The sequence below is a fragment of the Gymnoscopelus microlampas genome, assembly GCF_963454915.1.
Source record: "Gymnoscopelus microlampas genome assembly, chromosome: 2".
Lineage (NCBI taxonomy): Eukaryota > Metazoa > Chordata > Actinopteri > Myctophiformes > Myctophidae > Gymnoscopelus > Gymnoscopelus microlampas.
This window is the reverse complement of record NC_139939.1, coordinates 32,101,045-32,123,832: the sequence shown is the minus strand read 5'-3', so window position 1 is coordinate 32,123,832 and position 22,788 is coordinate 32,101,045. Positions and strand designations below refer to the sequence as shown.

The window sequence follows — 22,788 nt, the reverse complement described above, 5'->3', positions numbered from 1 at the left end:
TTCCATGAGCTGCTGCAGTGCTGCTGTTCAGCCACAGAGAAGAACGCCGCTCTGGTTTTGGGCTCCATGATTGGTCAAGTTCAAGGATTCGACTTTCATGGTATTTTATAGGAATACGTGAAGCCTGGCTTGACAAGGTCTAGCTCGACATAGTCGCTCCTTTTCAGCCTGGCTTGGCGTTCATGGAACGGAATAAACCAGGCTGTACGGACCAGACTTTGTCAAACCTGGATTTGACTTAAATCCAGGCTTATTTAATTCTCCTTTCGTGTAATAGGCCCCGGGTAACAATACATTAATCAAGGCTGTGATCATTTTTACAGAATGGCAATAGCTGATTTATTAAAAAAACAAAACATCTATTATATTATAACATCATTATATACAAACATTAGGTCATGTATCCTTTGAGCACATAGGCTTACTCATACACATCATCAATAATTAGTCATTGCAAATGTAATAATAGAAAAATCACTACAAAATTGATTTAAAAAACAGTGACTCTCACAGTAGTTTCAAGTAATGGGGCAGAGTATGGAGGGAAACTTTCAAAGATTCAATTGAAATATTCAAAGAACCCAGCCACTTAGAGTTCATTGTGCTTGAGTCCCTGGCTGGAGATCTTGTTATGCAGGTCCTGCATGTGTTTCTTCATCTGAAAAAAAGATGGAGTCGATTAATACTCAAACATATACTGCCCACATCTCCCCGTGGTACTGTATCTCCCAACCAACATCTAGATTTACTTAAGCCATCAACATCTTTCACAGTTTATATTGTAGGGTGCAACAGAAGAACTACAGTTCTCGATCATAAAAGAATAATAGAAATGTAATAAAATGATCGGTTAATAATCAATCATGCCATTTTGGGCATGCTATAGGCAAAAACTTTCAGAAATATGCTATTTTAACAATTTTTGCATGACACTGTTGTGTAACAAAGTATAAAAAGCTGTTGGTTAATTTATTCATTGATATATATATGTATATATTTTATATATTTAAAAACAATCACACCCTGTGTGAAGGTAGCGGCGACTTTGATACATTTTGTCATCGATATGTGTTTATAATGTGTTTATAGCCATGTGTCACGTGAAGCTTGACCAATCACTTTGTTGACGGGTCTGACCAATCAGAGCGTTGACGGGTCTGACCAATCAGAGCGTTGACGGGTCTGACCAATCAGAGCGTTGACGGGTCTGACAAATCAGAGCGTTGACGGGTCTGACCAATCAGAGCGTTGACGGGTCTGACCAATCAGAGCGTTGACGGTGAACACGGACAAAGTCAGGTATAGAGCAGGACCCGCTCTATACCTAAAGGTATAGAGCGGCTAGTGCCGCTAAAAATAACTTCTTGTCTATTAATTAACCAAAAAAGTAACTACAACACTATTTGTGCAGCAGCTAGCCATTTACCTTCCTGCTGCCACAAACTTGCTACAGTAGCATCCTGCCAACAGGCCACAGGAAGCCCTGTTCTCTATCAGTCTGTCTGTCCCTGCCTACCTTGTAGCCCATCTCTCTGGCCTTCTCAGACAGTGAGTTGTACTTGTCCTGGTTCCTCTTGATGTGGTCCTGGTCTCCTAAGGCCTCAACATGCACCAGCTTCTGGTGAGACAGTTCCAGCTGCTCCTGGTAGTGGCTGTGCTTCTCCACCTTGGTCTCAAAGTGACGCAACTCCTCCTGAAGGAATAATATATAGATGTAGAGCACATATACAGTACAGAGACATGTTAATGTCCCCTTCAGCTTCACTTACATGCACAGCGGCAAACAGACATATGGAGAACAGATACATTAATCTAATAGAGGGACCACAGACAGGGCCGGCGCGTCCATACAAGGCGACCCAGGCGACTGCCTGAAGCGGCATTTTGGAAAAACGGCGAAAGGTTTTGGCCAAAAAAAAGAAGAAAATTTTTTTTTTTTTTTTTTTTTTGTGCTGTAGTATTCTGAAATGAATGATGACACTTGCGCAATCGGTATTCTATCACTTCTTTGTCGTTTGCATGAGTGAATTAACCTTGTGATACTGCCTGTTCCGAACTGGTACAGCTGCGGAGGGGGGAGGGGCGGCTGTTAAACTGACGCAGCGCAGCTCACCTCCGCTCTCCCTTATTGTTGAACAGTTAAGTTAATGCAAGTAAAACCAGTCAGTCACTCACTACAAAATGCTACCAAATATCAGAAAAAAACCTAGCTTGGAGCGCCAATTGGGTCTGCACCAGCCCTGACCACAGAGAAGATAATATCCCTTTACCTGTGATGGATCTTATCCTGCACACATATTGAGAGAAAATGTTTTTGTGTGAGTGAAATAGGATGACTGGGTATGTTATGCTTCAGAATTTCAAAAACAAATGAACACAAATAGTTTAGCTTCCAAGGTTCACTGCCAAGGTTAAATTAAAGTAATAGATGTGAATGGGAACTGTCGTTATCTTTGGAGCTTAAGTGATTCTCATTGATTAATTAAATGTCTGCTGCCAATTGAAAACTTGATTTATACAGGGAGACATTTCCACAAGAACTCTACAAGCACTGTGGGGGGATTAAGTACAACAACTAATACAAATAGAGAACTGCCGAGATTTAACACGTACCTTAAGAGACTCCAATTCATCATCTGTAAGGTTTGCTCTCCTGGCAGCTTCCCACAGCTCAATCACACGAGGCTCTCTGAACTCTATACAGGGACAGAGAAGGACCTGAATGTTAGCACACATTTTGGCATCGCTTTTAACACTTGCAGAGTGTCCTATACCAGTTGCAGTTCAAAACACGTATTTGAAATTAATCTGATTTTAACTACATCATTTTCCACAGCATCGGCCCGGGCCGCTGGCGTAGCGGTTCAGGCAGCTAGGCTCAAAGTAGCCTGACAGCGTGTTGCGGGTTCGAGTCTCGATCTTTGCTGCATGTCACTCCCCATCTCTTTCCCCATTTCCTGTCAGACTACAATCCTATCAATAAAGGCACAAAAGCCAAAACATAAATCATAAAAAAATATACATATATATTCCACAGCATCAAACAAGCACTTTTCTAGGTTGTTCACTTGCTAGCAAGTGCTCTGTAATGATGTGCGTAACATTCAAAAGTCCCAGTATGAAATGGAAAGAGAGGGGTTTGAGTATGGGCTCTTGGGAACTCAACCCACTGGAGTGCATTTAAAAACAAAACAAAAATGTTCATAACTCTCCCCCGTTCCCTGTCTGATGACTCAGCACAAAAAAAATATATAACAATAGATGGGTACAAAAGGGAAGAGGACAATAAGCCTTTTGACGCAAGGAGTAGGAAATCAGGCGAGGGTGTGAAGATGAATGACTCAGTGAGTCAGTAGCAGTCAAAATGAGACTGGTTTGGTTCCCTTCAGCTTAACTAGTATGTGACAGACTGAAACTGTCTCTAAAGATCCCACACAGTAATTCTTCTTCAATCCTGACCTTCGCCTACCCTCCCAAGTACTGCTGGTTTTCTATCTGACCAGAAAGTTACAGTAACCCCATCCATCGGTCATCCTTTTCATTCTATCACAGCGTAATAGGAATATAAATGGGATTTGTGTAACAGCGCCACCATCGTGGTCGTGTGTAACATGGCACTGAGGTGGCATGGCTGCACGTTATAGATCTCACACAAACATGTAAAGTGATTGACTATACCACAGAGAAACAGGTAAATAATAACAGTGTATATCACAATCATATCAGAAATATTTTAATTATACATTTTGATAAGATATGATGATTATACACCTTATTTTTGGGTCATAAATTGCAATAACTTATGACCATTCTGCTGGTTACATATCACATCCATTAGGGTGGCACATTACACATAGGAGTTGGCTGTTTCTACTTTGTGATTCTCATTCTATCCCTTCCAATCAGGGACTTTGGGCTCCAGGTGAATGCAATTAACTTCCAAGTAGGAAATCCAGTGGGACGTGGGGTCCCAGAGGACCAGGATGGAAGAACTGCACTCTCTAGAGTACAACTAGAGCAGGATGACCAGAGGCAGCCCATTTATAACTTCCAACTCATTTTTAATTGTGTCTGCGTGGAAGGCCAAACCCCAACGTGGTAGAAGGTTATGTGAGAAGAAACAATCCCATGAGGAAAAACATTCAAGAATGTTTTCTCAACACTACTGGTTTTATATAATATGACTGAAGGTTTGACTGCATTGGCCTACTTTAAATCCCCTCTTTCATTTATGTCAAGGTCATTCTGACCACATCTCCTGTTACACACACATTCGATTTGAAATTAAAAGCAGAAAAAAAAAGAAGCAGATCAGCAGATCACACACACACACACACACACAAAAAACGTGTGTGTGTGTGTGTGTGTGTGTGTGGAAATAATCTATGATTATGAAAGATAATCGTGGATTATTATTAATGATATAGTAATGTACTTTGTCATCTGTCCTGTGGGAGAATACATGTCCCTTTAAGTTGAGTCTAGCAGGCCAGATTAGACCCCCTGGTGAGGTAGCTGCTTCAAAGGGCCCCTCGCATACCAAGCGGGGGAAGGTTGTGAGATAAGAGCCTTTGGTTGACTGAGCAGGGCCAGAGCTAGCCGGCCCTTGTGTGATGTGTAACAAGAGACAGGACCAAGAGCAAAGCCTTGTGGGTAACCAGAACTTCCTGTTGCTTAAAGATCTGCCCTAAAGGCGGACCTTATGTGTGAAGTTAATATAATAGGCTGCCTGAGCACAGGATTTTAGATTCAGAAGGAACAGTGCCGTGGGTTACCTGAAATATGGGTTTTAAGTAACTTACCGAGATCCTACAAGAGAGTGAGAGACCAATAGTGAGTAACATTGTAATTTTGTACTTGTGATGTGTACGTCTGATGTGAAGTCATATCCTTAATACTCTGTGTGTTATGTGCTTATTCTCTCTCTCAGGTTTTATTACCTAACCACTAACTACCGGTGCCTAAAGTGCTAACCGTTGCTAACTGGTAACTAAGTTTTAGACTAGATTATGTTTGTAATGTTTGTATAGTAAATAAAAAACCATCAAAGACACCAGGTATGAGTAATGTGCTTACAACTCTCTCCACTCTTCTTGAACCCTTTCAATGGGTCTAGCGATTGTAGCTTAGCTGCATCAAACGCAGAAAGTGCGATTTGCTACAAAATTGAACAGTAATAAAACTATTGATGCCTCCGGAGGAGGCATATTCGAGTTTTAAGCGTTGAACTACGCAGTTATTAAACTTTAGAGTCTCTTATATAAGAGACATCTATCAGTTTTAAGTTTAATTACAAGTTATTAAACTCTAGCAGTCCCCGGAGGGGACTTCTTTAAGTTTACGCAGATATTAAGCTATAGAGTCTCTTAAAGAGAGACATCTATGAGTTTAGTGGATTAGCCGTGTTATACAGGGGTACAACACAGTAATTAAAACACTAGTTTGTCTGAGAGGGACAACTTGTTTGAAGATTAATTACAAAGTCATTAACAAAGTTTAAGTGTTACATAGTAATCAACCACTAGTGTGTCTGAGAGGGACAACTAGTTGTGTGTATTGGTTACATAGTCATTAAACAGAGATTAAATGTTACAGAGTAATTAAACAATTATAAACCCGTGGTAGCCTTGGTAAACTCTAAGAAAGTATTTGGCCATAGAAGCGGATGAACCTTGAGAAAAGGTCCCGTGGTAGCTTCTGTAATTCTAGGAAAGAGAGAGGCCTTGGAAGCGGATGTTATGCATGTTATATAAAGAATAACAAACTCCTATAGCCATAGGAATGAAGACGCACGGTCTCTTTAAGATGAGACGTGAGTTGCAATAATAAAATACTTATAAGCCTGGTATGGGACAGGTTAAAATAGGTTAATAGCACTAACACTGGAGTAATGAACTAGTGGTAGAGTGAAAATCAGCAACTGAAGGGAGTCGTCAGATCCACGGAGGCGAAGGGGACGAACGGAGCAGCTTGCGGCCTACAAAGAGGACCGAGGCATTGAGACTGTACGTACCTACGAGGAACCTCCGGGAGAGAGACTATCACTATCAGGTTGCTATGAATGAAACAAAGCCCCACAGTTTGTGAAAACCGTAGATTGTGAAACGCTGCGTGCTAAGAATAAGGAGCTGAGGGAGAAGCTAGAAGCTAACCACAGGTTATGTAGCTAGGCTACCGTTAAAAGTTTGATTAGCGTACCAATAAGGGGGTTTAGGAAGCTAACAGTCCTGAGAGCTACTCTTAGTGTCGCTAGCTCACAGTGCTAACAGATCTATTGTCTAGCATAAAGTGCTAGCTGCTAGCTAACTGCCACTGTTGGGTGGTGGGGGAGAAAATTAGCATTGTCTTTGTTCACTTACAAGACAGTGCTAAGCTAACCGCCAAATTCTAACACGCCTTGAGAGGAGAAGTAGTTAGGTTTGGTTAATAATCTAATCATAGATGCTTGCTTTAAGCTGATTAGGCAAACCTTAAAATAGTATTCATGGTTTAACTAGGCTGTATGAGAGACCAGACACTGCAATATAGCTAAAAATTAGACTAAATGACAGTGTTTAGGGGGTGATCTTATAATCGGGAGTTAAAGGCCATTGTTTACTGATAAGGGGTGGGGGAGGTTTTTCTACCACTAGTGTAATACCATGTTCAACCAGACTTTATGATAGACTAAAACTGGAGCAACTAGATGGTTACGATAGCAGTGGATTAAGTCATCATTGTGGGTTAAATGCTATTATTTACTTTGGTAGAGCTAAATAAATCCTGCCAGTATTAATTAACAAAATAACTAAATGTGAATAGACCATTAACAGGCTTCTTGCATAGAATGCTACAGGGTGAGTGCTATTACAGGTTAAACACAGTGTTAATTAATTATTGTTGTTATGAGCTAAAGGCTGAACAACACTACTGCTTGCTAAAAGAACTGACGATTGCTTTCACAGCCTATTGTATTAAGACTAACTAATAAAAGCCTAAACCTAAAGTCCTGTAGAAGCCAAGAAGGCCAGGTAAAAAAGGGGGATGGAAGTGTTAGCTGAGTTACTAGAGAGGTGTGAAGCAGCTCAAGCAGTTTTTAGGAGAGATGCAGAGTTTGCTCTTTGTGGTCTACCAAGCGAAAGGCTGGCATGGGAGGTAAAAGCTGATTTAGATAGATTCCTGGAGGTTGTTACTTATTCTATCGCCATACTGGAAGTTGTCGGCATCGATTCATCTGTGATCTGCAGGATACAGGATGTCTGTTGCCTTGAGTATGACGAGACTATAGAGAGAATCAAGGAGGCAACTTTGACCAGATGGTCAAAAGCCGAATTGTGTGAATCCCCTGCTGTGAGGGAAGAGCAAATGACCTCCCCCACAGAGATAGCAGCAAAGCCGGTTGTACCTGGAGAGGGGGTTGGAATCACCAGTCCTACAGATAAGCCGGTCGCTGCAAAGGGGGGTCGGAATGTCACACCTACAGCCGGATCAACTGGGCCAGCAGTGCTCAGAGTCCCAGATGGCATCACTACTGCACCAGGAGACGACGCTGAGAAGGTTCCAGAGGGAGCCGTGCTAGGAGCCGACATCGCAGATGAGCAGGCGGCCAGCAGAGCAGTCTCGATGGACAACGCGGCGGAGGGAGTGCCATCGGAGGTCGAACCAGCTCCAGGGGACCACGCTGAGAAGGAAGTCCGTCCAGAGGGCCATCCGGAGGGAGTGGCATCAGAGGTCAAACCAGGCGTTGCTGTTCCTGCAGACGAAGCCGCGAACGCAGAGACCCCACTCTACGCTGCAGAGGGAGGTGAGAAAGTTACTTCCACTGCTGCACCAGGAGACGACGCTGAGAAGGTTCCAGAGGGAGTCAACGTCGCAGAGGAGTCGGCGGCCGAGGAGGGAGTGCCATCGGAGGTCGATGACTTCACAGAGGCGTCAATCGTGAGAGCCACGGAGGAGGACCCACTCAACGCAGAGGGATACCATCCACCAGAGGCCGCAGGAGAGGCGCCGGCGAGGGCGTCAGAGGACGTCTACACTGACTCACTCATCACGGAGGAGGTCCAGGGAGTAACTGCGGAGAGCCAGCCGCTGGAGGTCGCTACTGAAGGAGCTGCACCAGGAGAGGCACCGTCGGAGGTGTCAGCCACGACAGCTGCCATGGAGGACCGTCCAGAGGGCGCCGCTATGACGAACGTCGACACCAGCCCACCCAAGATGGAGGGGAAGCACACCACTACGCCAGGGCGGAGAGCCATGGCCAGCCAGCTGGGTGGTCCTACGGAGCCTCGGGGTAACCAAGGTGGCAGGCTACCTGCTGAAAGCGGCGTGTCCTCTGAGCCTCCAGTTCACAACGGTGGCAGGAGGCAAACCTTGGTTTGCAGACCAGTCAAGGTAAAATTATGCGGTGGCAGGCTACCAGCTGAAAGCGGTGTTTCCTCCGAGCCTCCAGTTCACAACGGTGGCAGGAGGCAAACCTTGGTTTGCAGGCCAGTCGAGGTAAAATTATGCGAATGTGCGAACTGCAAATCTCCTGACCTCTTGAAAAAATGCGAGTGTGAAATATGCAAGCCTCCTGACCTCTTCGCTCCAGTCCGGTGGGTCATGAGGAAATTGCGGAGAGAAAAGAGAGGCAGGGTGCTACGTCAGGTCGCTTCAGTTCTTACCGCCAGGATCCAGGCAGAGAGAATGCTTCGTCCTGGTGGGGCTGGAATAATTAGAAAAAAGAAGGTGAAGATAAAAGATGAGCCTTCTTCACCCTCTGCGGAGGAAAGCAAAGTCCCACGCTCTTTCTTGGCAGCGGCCAAGAAAAGCCCGCAGATGGGTGCTGCTGGAAAAGCAGTCCCACTGGCGGCTGGTGGTGCCAGCAACGTGACACTGGCGAACGGACTGACACTTGCGCTGCCACCCTCAGAGTAGGGGAGCAGTGCGGACGAGGAGCGAAAAGACGCCATGCGAGGTGTCTAAAAAATCGAAATGTCTTATTTGAGCGACTGTTTACATAGGAATTTCGAGATATATTTTGTAAATGGATGTATCATTTCTAGGTTGGCAATATACCACAGAAAAAAAACTTAACGCATAATGAAATGTATTAAGCTACTTGTAACTTCCAAAACTATGCCACTAAGTTCAAAATGCAACATAAGTTGGGAGGTTCTTCCGCACAACAACAATTATTCTCTACTGATGTTTGACTCATGGTATGAGCAATCAGACCTGTTTGAATTATTATTTGTTGATTGTCTAAAAAGCGTTTTTGTATGTGTGCTTGAAGTTTAAGTTAAGGTTTCTTAAGGTGAAATTGTAGATCAACTATTTTAATAATCTTTTAACCCTTTTGCCCAAATTGCAATGTCAGTTACCATGGCAAAATGCCCTAAAATAGGACATTGACTTAGTGGTAGGAGAGAAGAAAAGACAAGACACGTGGGTGTCAAACAAATGGGCCCTGGAGGGTTCATGCGTAAATGTAGATAATAACTACAATTAAAGTTAATTTGTCCTGGGATTTAGGAAAAATCTCAGGGATAAACTAGTGCAAAAGAATTGTTGCTAAATTAAATTGGTCATGATTTACTGTGAAGTAAAGTCAATTTGAGATCAAATATTAGCCACAATGTCCAAAAAGTATTTCAAACAAATTGAGAACATTAAGTTGAACTGTTAATTGTTTCAAAATATGGGTTTGGAGCCACTGAGAGACAATGTGTGTTGAAAATGTAACCTGTATGAGTATGGGATCAAAGCAGTTTACAGAGAGCCATACTAAATAATTGTTTTACCGAGCCGTTATCTAAAGAGCCAAAAAGCTCACGAGGAATGTTTTGTGTGTGTCCTGGATCCTAGATCAGACACACAGGTGGCAGGTGTGGAAATAATCTATGATTATGAAAGATAATCGTGGATTATTATTAATGATATAGTAATGTACTTTGTCATCTGTCCTGTGGGAGAATACATGTCCCTTTAAGTTGAGTCTAGCAGGCCAGATTAGACCCCCTGGTGAGGTAGCTGCTTCAAAGGGCCCCTCGCATACCAAGCGGGGGAAGGTTGTGAGATAAGAGCCTTTGGTTGACTGAGCAGGGCCAGAGCTAGCCGGCCCTTGTGTGATGTGTAACAAGAGACAGGACCAAGAGCAAAGCCTTGTGGGTAACCAGAACTTCCTGTTGCTTAAAGATCTGCCCTAAAGGCGGACCTTATGTGTGAAGTTAATATAATAGGCTGCCTGAGCACAGGATTTTAGATTCAGAAGGAACAGTGCCGTGGGTTACCTGAAATATGGGTTTTAAGTAACTTACCGAGATCCTACAAGAGAGTGAGAGACCAATAGTGAGTAACATTGTAATTTTGTACTTGTGATGTGTACGTCTGATGTGAAGTCATATCCTTAATACTCTGTGTGTTATGTGCTTATTCTCTCTCTCAGGTTTTATTACCTAACCACTAACTACCGGTGCCTAAAGTGCTAACCGTTGCTAACTGGTAACTAAGTTTTAGACTAGATTATGTTTGTAATGTTTGTATAGTAAATAAAAAACCATCAAAGACACCAGGTATGAGTAATGTGCTTACAACTCTCTCCACTCTTCTTGAACCCTTTCAATGGGTCTAGCGATTGTAGCTTAGCTGCATCAAACGCAGAAAGTGCGATTTGCTACAAAATTGAACAGTGTGTGTGTGTGTGTGTGTGTGTGTGTGTGTGTGTGTGTGTGTGTGTGTGTGTGTGTGTGTGTGTGTGTGTGTGTGTGTGTGTGTGTGTGTGTGTGTGTGTGTTGCTTACCACTGTCTTCAGTGAACCCCTCATGGCTTAATTTGCGAAGTCTTTCAAAGCCCTGGTTGAGGTCCCTCATTTTCTGCTTCAGCTCGGTGTGTTTCTGGTGCAGCACATGCTCCTTCTCCTCGCCCTCCAGGGGAGAGATCACATTTTTATGTATCTCTATGGAAACATATGATGGAGGATGGGACGGGGGGAGGAGGAAGATGGAGGATTTAGCAGGGAGTAAGAATGAAAGGTGGGACAAGGAGGGAGAAGATAAACATGGTGGAAAGAACAAAATGAGGTTCATTTTAATGAGGTCTTAATGGGTTAAAACATATCACACAAGTAATAAAGTGGGAGTGCTATTTGGAATGCCTTGTGCAAAACAGCCGTCCAATTGACACGTCTCTCCTCCCTAGGCCGGCTGGCCGGACTTAGGCTCAGTGATTAGATGCGACGAGCACCATCTGTGTATGCAGCGTGGAGTGACATGCACAACAGTACTGCTCCCTCTGGTCCAAAGGACATCATTATCAGAAAACAAGGTTCATGCAAAGAAAACGGACCAGAATGGTCCACAACCGTAGCTCCATAGAGTAATATCAGAACCAGGTAGAGGCTACCTGACACACAAAACATTGACTGATGCTAAAGCGGTGGTGTCACTCGCTAAAGATTGCGTTTCATGCGAACAGGGTGATGCAATGTTTGCTTGAAAATCAGTTAATTAAGGATAAATTAAAAATAAATTGGGCTTCATTGGGCAGTCAGGCAGCTCACCCTCAGTGCGGCTCACGGTATCCATGACAATATTGTACTCGTGGATCTTGTCTTTGTGGTGCTGAAACTCCCTCTTCAGGCTCTGCAACTCATCGCTGGAGAACTTCCCCGAGCTTTTGGCCTGATAAGGAAAAACGAATCGAGGAGAAGTAGAGGCGTCAGTTTCCACAATAGCCACTAAGCCTCAGTTAAATCGAGGAAGATCATCTGTGGCAGGATAACTTCGAATGGAGGACAATGGACCTCATCCAATAATACAGTGGGTAGAAAGGATCTTATCTGAATCTGGATTCATAATCAATACACATGCCTGTAATTCTTACTTAGCATAACACCATGCCATGGGGAGTTGTGTCATGATCCAAGGAATCCAGGAGAAAAAAAAGTGATTGATCGTATGTGCTACAGTTCAAGAGTTATAGGCCATAACGTGAAGTGAGCTGTTATAGCGCCATCATGAAAAATAATTGGGTTGGAGGTTTTTCTTTGGCCTACTGGGAGTGTGCGTGCAAAGTTTCACAGCAATCGGATGCTGTGTTCATGATTTGTGGCATTTTGTGCAAAATGGGTCCTTCCCGCAAACTTTAAAAGCCACTCATAGCCAATCTGAATGGAATCAGAAAAATCTGACAGATACATATTTATTACATGACCTCAAAGATATGTAGATTATGTACAAAACATTTATGTGAGTTTTGGCCAAAATCTGTAGAAGTAACAAAAGTGTGTTTTGAAGAAAATGAAAATGTGGCCAAAAATCAGTAGAAATGGGCGTGGCCTAGGGAGTTGCGTAGTGAGCCAAGGAATCCAGGGAAAATGTATTTTGACCTGGCCCTTTTATAGCGCCACCGTGAGGCCAATTTGAAAGATTTAGGGCAGAGGTTCTGCCTCAAATCTTCTTCTAGCCTAATGGAGGCTTCTTCAATCCTACTGGGAGTGTGCGGTCCAATGGGGCCGGAGGTAAGACAGGGCCTGTGGCAAGCTCAGAGCATGGTGTACTGTAGATAGAGGAGTGGACATTTTAACCTGTCTGGGCATCCCTTCACACTCACAGCAGTCAGCTGTTGAGGGGTTAGACATGGTAGAGAAGCAAAAGCCTAATTCATAGTCACCAAAAATGTACGTGGACATACAGTCGTTAAATCAACGACCGCACCACTGCAAAAAAAAAAGAAGATATACCAGTACCAGTACTACAATTGTCAGGACTGAGCTAAATAAACAGAAAGTGTATTCCAAACTATTGTTCATTAGCACAGATCAGGAGGTTAAGAACAAAGGAATATTAATGTGTTGTTCATGTAGGCTATTATTATATCTCATACTGTGTTTTGTAAAACAGAGATTGGTTCTGACTTGCAGTGTGCGTAAATAAGATGGATGTTGTTATTGTTTTATTAAGCAACATGTATAGTCCTTGGGCCAGACGAGATATCGCTACCACTAAGTTGGCAAAACCTTACCTATACAAAATTGTTTTTTGGGCCAATATAAGTAAATAAAAATATGATAGACTTTCCATAGGCGCAGCTTTTTATATTTTTTGACATGTTGTTATTTTTCTCTATAGGCGGATTTTCATTCATAGCCAACAACATATTAAAAGTTATATAACACACTTTTTGGACATCACACTGCTCCTTTTTTTTATAAATTAAACAAACCTGTGTCCAATTAAAGTAGTTGATGAAGTGGGTGTGGCCTATTTGGTGGTGGAGCAGTTTTTTCAGGAATCAAAGCTGAAGTAGTAGAGGCCCTAGGAGGGGTCCACGCGCGACTGCTTATTTTTTTTTCTAGTTTTGATTTTTGGCATCCATAGGACCTCTAATATTGGGATTTTGATGATCCCAAGAAAAAAAGTGGTCCCAAGTGTGTTTTTTTCAATGTTTTATTAACCCTATGAGACCTGCGGGATGGCTGGCTGGAACGCCGGCGAGACTGTCTTTCGGAGACGGTGGAACACTCAAATGTAGACGTAGCCCAAAGATAGAGATACCATTTGATTCCAGACAACCTCAGGTTTCCAATGGGACCAACCTTGTCATGCTACCTTGTCGGGAAGGGGGCTAAATACTAGGGCTGTCAAAAAAAATCGATTCATGAATAAATCGCGATTCTTAATGCCACGATTTTAAAAATCGAAAATATTAAAATCGATTTAAAAAAAAATATATATATTATTTATTTATTTATTTATTTATTTATTTATTTATTTTTTTATAAAATCGCAATAAATCGCAGAATCGAATATCAATTAATCGCAGAATCGCAATTTTAATCGAATTGGCACCCTAGAAAATCGCAATAAATCGCAGAATCGCAATTTTAATCGAATCGGCACCCTAGAAAATCGCAATAAATCGCAGAATCGAATCGAATATCAATTAATCGCAGAATCGCAATTTTAATCGAATCGGCACCCTAGGAATCGATTTTGAATCGAATCGTGAGGTAAGTGAATCGTGACACCCCTACTAAATACCTAGTGATTCAAAGTTAAGACAACATTTTGGCGAGGGAAAAACGACCATCACCATTTTCCAAATGGTCCCTTGAGCTGTCACCTCAATATATGTGAATGAAAATGGGTTACATGGATACCTACAAGCCTCTCCTGTACAGACATGCCAAATGTATGCCTATCTCATGCAGTTCTGGGCAAGAACCATGCAGTGTTTTGCATGCAGTACAAATATGTAATTTCTGCCTATTGTAAAAAGGAGACCACTTCTAGGAGAGGAGACTGCATCTATAGCTGTATGAGACCACTGTACTGTATCTAGAAACCACTGTACTGTATCTAGACCACCACACTGTATCTATTGCTATATGAGACCACTTTAATGTATCTAGAGACCACTGTATTGTGTATATATACCACCGCACTGTATCTATTGCTATATGAGACCACTTACTGTAGAGACCCTTTCTTATATGCCTATTGACCGGTCTATTTCTCATAAAAAGTGCTTGTTTAAGATAAGGCTGAAAATGACCACCCCAGAATGATATTTCTATGGGTAAATTATACATTTCCTGAATCCTTAGGGTCATGTCAGTATTCCAGTTGTTGTGTTTTGTGTCTCTGATGTTTCTTGATGCCACAGAACTAAAAGAAAATATATGGTTTAGGCGGAAATTGTGAGAAAAAAAAGGTTATTAAAGGTTTGAAGAGCTCCAGTGACCACTGTACTTATCATACATAGTCACCAAAGGGCTCGAATGAAAGCTCAAAGTGTCCCCTTAAAAATGATACCAAACATAAAATATAAAACATTGTAATGTGCCCTGAACGTGAGCCAATACCAAGATATGCACATGTGTCTAAAATGCCATTTTTCAATGGGGGGTGGTAACTTTAGCAGCTGATAACCCCAATTTAGCTGGGCCTCAGGAAGGTCTATCATACAAAAATAATATCTAGGGATGTATAGGAATAAAAAAATCCCAACTAGAATTTGCCATCCCAGGTGGTAGCGATATGTGAGATTTTGGGGTTTGGCCCAAGGACTAGTAGCCTTATTATGTTCTGCAGAGCCATTACACAGTAGCCTACTGTATGTGTGCATATGTCCCCTGTATGAAGATCCTGCACCATGCAAATGTAATTCTATTTCTGTCATTCAAATGTATCTGTAATCTGCAAAGTCTGATTGCAATTAGGCTATGTTTTATCAACAGTCAACGGTAATTTGATGACCAGCGGACTGGTAGGCAGCGGTTCCGGTAGGAGACACAAAGGAGAGTTTTTGTGTCTCCTACCGGAACCGCTGCCGATCATCAAATTATTGTCTTAGGAATGCGACAAAAACAAAGAAATATCCATGAATTCAAGTCTCCATGGGGTGACTAATCGATAGAAAAAAAGACATTTTGGGGGTGAACTATCCCTTTAAGCTGTGACAGCTTTTCACCACACTAGCGAGTCCATTCAATTGCATTCGAGGGAGAGTGTTTCGGGACCGCATGGAACGCATGCATATTCAGCAGAATCAATGCCAGGTAATATAGGCTTGGTTTATCTCACCAGGGACGAATTAGACAATCATTTTCCTACTCATCCTTTATAATTATTTACATAATTAGAATTAGAAACCCCACACACTTTCACTGCTGTAACCTCCCTGCACTGGACATGCATCGATTAGTGAATGGTTCAGTTCAACCTATTATGGGACAGCGACAGGCCAGGGTATATCATTAGATGGAGCTAGCGCAAAATTGATAAATTAAGTAACACAATGAACACAATTGGGCTAAGATGAATCCAGGGGGAGATAGAGAAAGACAGGAGGAGGAGGGAGGGAGGGAGGGGGGAGGGAGAGAGACAGGAGAGGAGGAGAGAGGGGGAGAGAGAGATGGTACCACAATGCAGTTTTTTTGTGTGCATTTTTTGACCCGCCATCTGGAATTAGATTCAGATTCAGAACAGCGTAGCAGCACAACAGTGTCTCCACAATGACAGCCGCGTGTGGAGGAATATTTGAGCTATGGGAATCACAGAGGTGAATGTTTAGTCATAGGGGCTTGCTGATGTAATCACACATTAAGTTTTTGTTTGACAAGTTTCTCGGTTCAGTGGTTTATGAAATGAACTGAAAATCAATTTCAACAAAACTTTTTGGTACAATGGACAAAAAATCTCAAGGCACTCTTCTGGTGAAAAAAGTTAAAAAGCCTTTAGTGATGTGGCTAGTTCATAATAGAAGTAGTTAAAAACTTGGATAGCCCACACGTAGCGGCCAGCACAGCCTTCTTCAGGGTATGACTTTTTGATGATTCCAGGTTATCATTTGAAAGCACAAAATAACAAAAAAGGGTGGGAGTGACCCTTCATTTCTTCTGTCTTCACTCCCCGACGTAGAAGACACATTATTATTATCATCTTTTTGCAATATGTTACTTTTATGCTTTTATTATGACCATTTTGAATGCAATATTGCAAAGAATGGGATGTAGAGGAATACACACTTGTGTTGGTTAAGTGCTGACCACAGCTGTGGGCCCATAAACTAAAGGAAAAATAAAAGAGCCACACTCAGAGAAAAAATATGAATTGGGCTACGGCCAACTTTTCGACTTTGCAGCAGCAAATGCCATATTTTCTTTTATCAAATACTGGACTGTGAACTATTTAAATGTATTTAACCCATTAAGACCTGGAACTGTGTCATTTTTTGATTTGAGCTAAAAAGCATTATTTTACACTTTGGCTATTCAAAAATAGCAGATATACAAGCTCATAGCGCGGCACCGAGTGCCGCGCTACGAGCTTGTAGATCTGCTATTTTTGAAAAATCGTGAAAATGTGTGCAAATCTTTGAATATATATTGTTTTAAAGCGAACATTTTTAACTCAAATCTTTGCTTCTGGGGGTCCCTGGAGCAAAATATTTTGATGGGGGTCCGGGGCCAAATACATATAATTTTGGGGGTCCTTAACATGAAAAAGATTGAGCACCACTAATATAGAAACATACGTTTTTCAGAATACTGTTGAAATGTAGGAGACATGTAGAATCGGCTTCAGGTCTCAATGGGTTAAATGTATTTAACTATTTATTATTAGGTTGCACACAAGCACGACGTGCCCACGCACACACACACCTTGTTCCAGAGTTTATCCAGCCTGGGGTCATCAAATGTGTCTCCATCTTTAGGGTCGTGGTCGTGGTCCTTCAGGTAGTTGCTCTCCAGTGGCCGTGTATCTCTCTTCCCATCCATCCCATACTTGGCCAGGATCACTAGACATCAAAAATACATTATGACTGTTTGCAAATTTGGATTTAACCACTTAAACCCTCTATACAGTACTTCATAAACTAATACTTAGTTGACCAGGCTCAGCTCTGTATTCGTCCGCTTTTTTCCCCCCTTTACACCAAATCACTTTCCCGAAAATAGCTGATCTACAACTCACGTGTTGCTTGTAGATCTACCATTTTCAGCAAATCTTCACCCAGAATAAGGATACTAGGGTTCAAGTTGATAATGGTCACAGCATATTTAACAGTAAGATAATGGCAATCAAGTGAACGGAAAGAATAATGCAATCGTATACTGCCAAGTAGTTCTGCCTGTTCCATCATTCTGAGTCACACGAATATACTGCAGAGTAGGCCTACTTTAGGGCAGGGGTCTTCAACGTTTTCAGGCCAAGGCCCCCTAGCTGAGAGAGAGATGAAGCAGGGACCTGCTCTGTATTGTACAAAATTGTGTTTCAAATAAACTTTTGCTGCTCTTTTTTCCCTAATATACACCTATAACTCTTTGCCAAAAATAGCCGATCTACAGGCTCACAACGTCTTGCAGAGCGAGGCGTTGTGAGCTTGTAGATCTGCTATTTTTGGCTAAAGTTCTCCTCAGAAAAGGGATGCTAGGATTGAAGTGGTTAAGGTAAAAGGAAGAAATCATATCACACAAAGATTTGGCGGACCCCCTGTAGTAACTCTGAGGACCCCCTAGGGGTCCCGGGCCCCCTGTTGAAGACCCCTGCTTTAGGGTATCTGTGCTACAATCCAATTACCTGGGTCCCCGCATTCAGTGACAAAAGCTTCAGTAAATGGCTCCATAGTCACCATACTTTCTATAAGCCTAACTATTATCGCCCACTGCCTGCTCGCACTCTGAGTCTCATTAGGACAGCAGAGGATATATGTAGCATGTTCCATAATGAATGAGCTGGTGAAAATGAGTGTAGCCATCCAACTGTCAAGCCTTCATTTAGTCAAGCTAGCTAAGGGCAGATTATCAGAACAGACCAGGCAACTTTTCTTTTTTTACTTGACTTAAGTCTCACAGTGCCGCCCAAAGAAGATGTGCCTGCATGTCTTCTTTTTACATGCTGGCACCTTCCGTAATACGTTTGATCCTCGGACCTTTAAATAAATTGCTTCTTGAATAAGTATTTAATATTTAAAACATGCATCATGCTTTACATCACCTCCTAGATAGCGCGCACACACGCACACACACACACACACACACACACACACACACACACACACACACACACACACACACACACACACACACACACACACACACACACACACACACACACACACACACACACACACACACACACACACACACACCAAGGTCTGTGCATATCTGTGCATATGGGATAAGCACAAATTAAAAGCTCTACTGAACAACACACACACTCCAAGGTCTGTGCATATGGGATAAGCAAAAATTAAAAGGTCTACTGAACAAGAAAGAAGCTTAGAATACCACAGAGCCAAGCTCAGGGGGAAGAAATCTGAATTATTGTAGTGATACTTGAATGGTGTGGCTTCCACTCTGTAAAAAATGAAGAAATCTCTCTGACTGTAACTAAAATATGATAAGCTCAAATCTGAGCGTTTATCTTAGGACAGCTGCTCTATACTTCTGCCTATATAATTCTGCCCCAGTAGACTATTCTTGTACTTGCTGAATCAGCAATGCCATGAAGCCAGCAGTGCTTCATCATCAACTATGAACTAGTTTCAGAGTCATGGAGCTTATAAGTCACAGAGTAACACATATACACTACTGTAGGCTATCTCCGAACACTTTAAGCCAAAGAACTGTTATGAGCTGGAAAGCATGAGGACCCTACCGCCACGTGTGTTGACATTTTCTCTATAGTCATTAAAACATTACCCAAGCTATTTGATAACTGAGTCAATGTTGGCTAATCATCATTGTGCGCTAAAGAATTTGAAATTAGCCTAATCATCAATGAAGAAGTCACATGGGCTTCTGCATTTGAAATTAGGCTCATCATTATGCGCTTAAGAAGTCACATCGACTTCTGAATCTGCTTCCATTTTCTGCTCGTTTTGTATTCGGTCCTGACCCCTGAATTACTTATCTCAAGTCTCTGCAAGAAGATTTTCTAATCATACTGAAATGAATGAACAAAATCAATACACATGAGTATTGCAATATTACAAACATGTTTTGTGACATTGTATTCTATCGATTCTCAAACACTACTGATTAAAACTTAATAATAATTGAATTTAGGTTTGAAAACAACCCTTCCTTACTATACAGAATTAATGTGTGGTTTCTGGACAGAGCGAAGCCTCTGACAACAGTATCACTATCAATAGACCTAAAATCTTTACTGTACCTGTACCACACTTCCCTCTTCTGAGTCTGAAATGGGAACTAACGAAATGGGAACTATGCACCATCATGCACATGATGGTGCATATGCCTCGTCTTTTACATTTTTATGGTTATTATATGACTCCCTATGTTAGTACAGTAGGAGCTTGATAGTTGTGTTCCTGTTGCAATAACTGTAACCTCCATTTACTTCCTCTCGTTGGTTACTCCTCAAAGCCATTGTGTGCTTTAATGTAAGTTTAACTTTAATGGATGAACGTCATAGCTTAAGCTCTGATTCATTCTGTGGCTGTGGGCAGAATCTAAAGTGAACTTAATAAACACACATCTGGTGGATACCTCGGCTCCTGGTAGCACTCACCATTGAAGTTGCGTCGGAGCTGGGCCTCCTTCTCGCCATTTTCATCCAGTCCTTCAGCCTTAATCTTTTTCCACTGCAGCTCATCCTTCTCCTGAATTTTCAGGTCACTGTGCAGCTCTGACAGACGCACCGGGGACAACTGCATCTAAACAAGTCATTGACAATAGTGTTAGTGCAACTCAGATGCTATAATGCTACATAATTGTGTTTCATAAGAATCCACCTTGTGTTATGTGCTACTTTTTGTCAATAAATTCCATGCAGGTGATATTTTTTTAAGTGTTCCAAGTTTTGAAGCGCTCGTTGGAAATCACTCAACGGTCCTGGCTGCGTACCACCTGTTTCTAAATTGCACATAATGCAGGAGGCAGCAGGACGTGAGTTACTGAAAATTAGTACTTCCAAACTAGGAACACTTAGAAAAATAATCACCTGCACAGAATTTATTGACATAAAGTAGCTCATAACATGTCTACGATGGATTTTTATGAAACAAAAACTTGACAGATACAATTGGAGGATAATCCAAGCTTTCCGTACAGCTGCAATTTTGGTGAGTTTAAAGGGATAGTTCACCCCCAAAAATTACTTCTTTCCTATCGATTACTCTCCCCACGGAGGCTTGAATTCATTCATGTTTTTCTTTGTTTCGTCTTTGAGTGGGTCTCCATTGAGTCTCCTACAGGAGACTCCGCTGGTCATCAAATTATTGGCTTAGGGAAGCGAGAAAAACTAAAAAATCTCCATGAATTCAAGGCTTCATGGGGTGTGTAATTGATTTAAAATAAGTCATTTTTTGGGTGAATTATCCCTTTAACGTTGTTTAATACAATCAGATATGACTTTTCTGTTTGGATGTATGGGCTGTCAAGGGTTGGTATTGCAACTCTAGATGCCAGATATTATAAATAGCATCTAAGAGTTGCTTGTGGCTAATTATGAATCAGTGTTAAGAAGACTACATGGATTAGACTGTGTTAAGAGTCAAATGGATTGAACATCACAAATTAACTGCATATGATATGCATGTATGTAGTAAATGAATGTAGGGTTCTAACCTGATCCCAAATATGAGTTCTGCAAATAAACCAAGTCTCAACAATGACAACAGGTCAGTGGTTCTCAAACTTTTACATTTCAAGGGCCCCCTTAACTGACAGTATACAAATGGTTCCATTTGTATACTGTCAGTTACAGAGGACCCCCCTCAAAGAACTTGGAGAGTCCCTGCCTGCCTGGGCCCCACTTTGAGAACCACTGCAATGGATAATACTGCAGAGGGGGGGCAGAACACTACAACAGACTAAAAACAGACAATACTAAAACAGACAATAGTTCTGTGTCTCCTATATACGTACCCTCAGAGCCTTCTCCCACACCTGGTTCATCTTAGCAATCCTGAACTCTATCGCCTTATTCCCATCACTGTTGGGTTTAGCTTCATTCGCCTCCCTGGAGTATCTTCCTGCCATCGCACCCACAACCACACACAACAACACGGTGACCAGACACCGAAGCTTCATTTTTACAGGTGTGATGCGCGTCTATCTGTAAGCAATAATGATGTAAGCAATGAATACAGCTTTGAAATATTAGCAGTTTGGCCCGGCCAGTGATGTTCACCGTCCTCTTGTTATGGTTTGATGAGTACCTGGTACCAGCGTTGCCAGATTCTGTGAGAGAAACAAGCAACAAGGTCTATGAAAACAAGCCCAAAAGACGCGACTAGGCCACATGAGCACTTAATACATCGGCCATTTGAAAATAGCAGATCTACAAGCTCACAAAGCGTCGCGAATTTCAAATTCTAAAAAATGTGTGAGCTTGTAGATCTAAAAAAATAATCTTGAAATAATATGTGGAATATTTGGAATATTTTTGAAACATTCTGACAACACAAAGCAGGGCTCCCTGGCACAAAACATTTTCAGATGGGGGTTAGGGACAAATACATGTAAATTTGGCTCTCCAAACCATGACATCAAAATATTTGAGAACCAGTGGTTAAAATAATAATTCAAATGTTTTGGAAGCAAGCCTAAATAAGCAACTACACTTTAGAAACAAGCCCAAAAACGCAGCCCGCAACAACCGATTTTTACATGCAACTTCACAGAAAAGGAAGTCCAAAGTCGCTTATGATAAGCGGACATGGCAACACTGAGTACCATACCACAAGTCATGTGTTTGGAAGGGGCGGGACCTGCCTCAAGCATTGCATTGTGGGACATGTGGTTTCATATCCGGATGTTGACGTCGTTCCTAAAGCCGATACAAATGTATTGAACTACTGTTCCTTAGTAACGGAGTCTGTAGACGTCTGTCTGAGCAAATGGGAATCCTCCACGCATGGAACAGGACCAAAGCTGGACCAAGCAAAAGGCGAATGCATGATGGAAACATACTTTTGAATATGTCTCACGGACAATTTACAATCACAACAATTAAAAACAAAATAAAAAAGTAACCAGTTTTTTCCTTCCGTGTAATTATTGTGAAATCAACTTGTGTGATATATAGCCCACTGGTTCACAGTCTGTGGGTCGGGACCCCCAGGGTCCCCACATGATTTTTTTGGGGGGTCCCCAGACGACAGTGAAGTGACAATTTAAGGACTTTTGAGACGTTTTTAATGCCTCAAAAGTCAAAAGAAATAAGATATACTATAAACTATAAAAATGGTCAAACATTGGCCAAATTGCCAAATAATATAAGAAAGACATTTCTTTTAAAAGTAGCCAATATACAAGCTCACAAAACCGCGCAAAGCGAGGCGTTGTGAACT

At 41.9% G+C, this 22,788-nt stretch overlaps 1 protein-coding gene across 1 annotated transcript; it reads right to left on the bottom strand.

Moving 5' to 3' along the window:
• Positions 1 to 156: 156 nt before the first annotated feature.
• Positions 157 to 21,650, bottom strand: lrpap1 (low density lipoprotein receptor-related protein associated protein 1). Its single transcript, XM_084075064.1, has 8 exons — positions 21,362 to 21,650; positions 20,004 to 20,148; positions 17,126 to 17,262; positions 11,519 to 11,639; positions 10,760 to 10,915; positions 2,614 to 2,696; positions 1,517 to 1,693; positions 157 to 658 (listed from the first exon to the last, which is right to left on the bottom strand). The coding sequence occupies exons 1-8, from the start codon at positions 21,524 to 21,526 to the stop codon at positions 590 to 592; spliced, it is 1,053 nt and encodes a 350-aa protein (XP_083931190.1). The 5' UTR covers positions 21,527 to 21,650; the 3' UTR covers positions 157 to 589.
• Between the last annotated feature and the right edge of the window lie 1,138 nt (positions 21,651 to 22,788).

Excerpts from the sequence above, each read along its gene's own strand:
- lrpap1 (XM_084075064.1), bottom strand. The coding sequence starts at position 21,526 with ATGAAGCTTCGGTGTCTGGTCACCGTGTTGTTGTGTGTGGTTGTGGGT. Across the intron at positions 11,640-17,125 it reads TGGATAAACTCTGGAACAAG|GCCAAAAGCTCGGGGAAGTT; the intron begins GTGTGTGTGTGC and ends TTTCCTTATCAG. Across the intron at positions 1,694-2,613 it reads ATGAATTGGAGTCTCTTAAG|GAGGAGTTGCGTCACTTTGA; the intron begins GTACGTGTTAAA and ends TTATTCCTTCAG.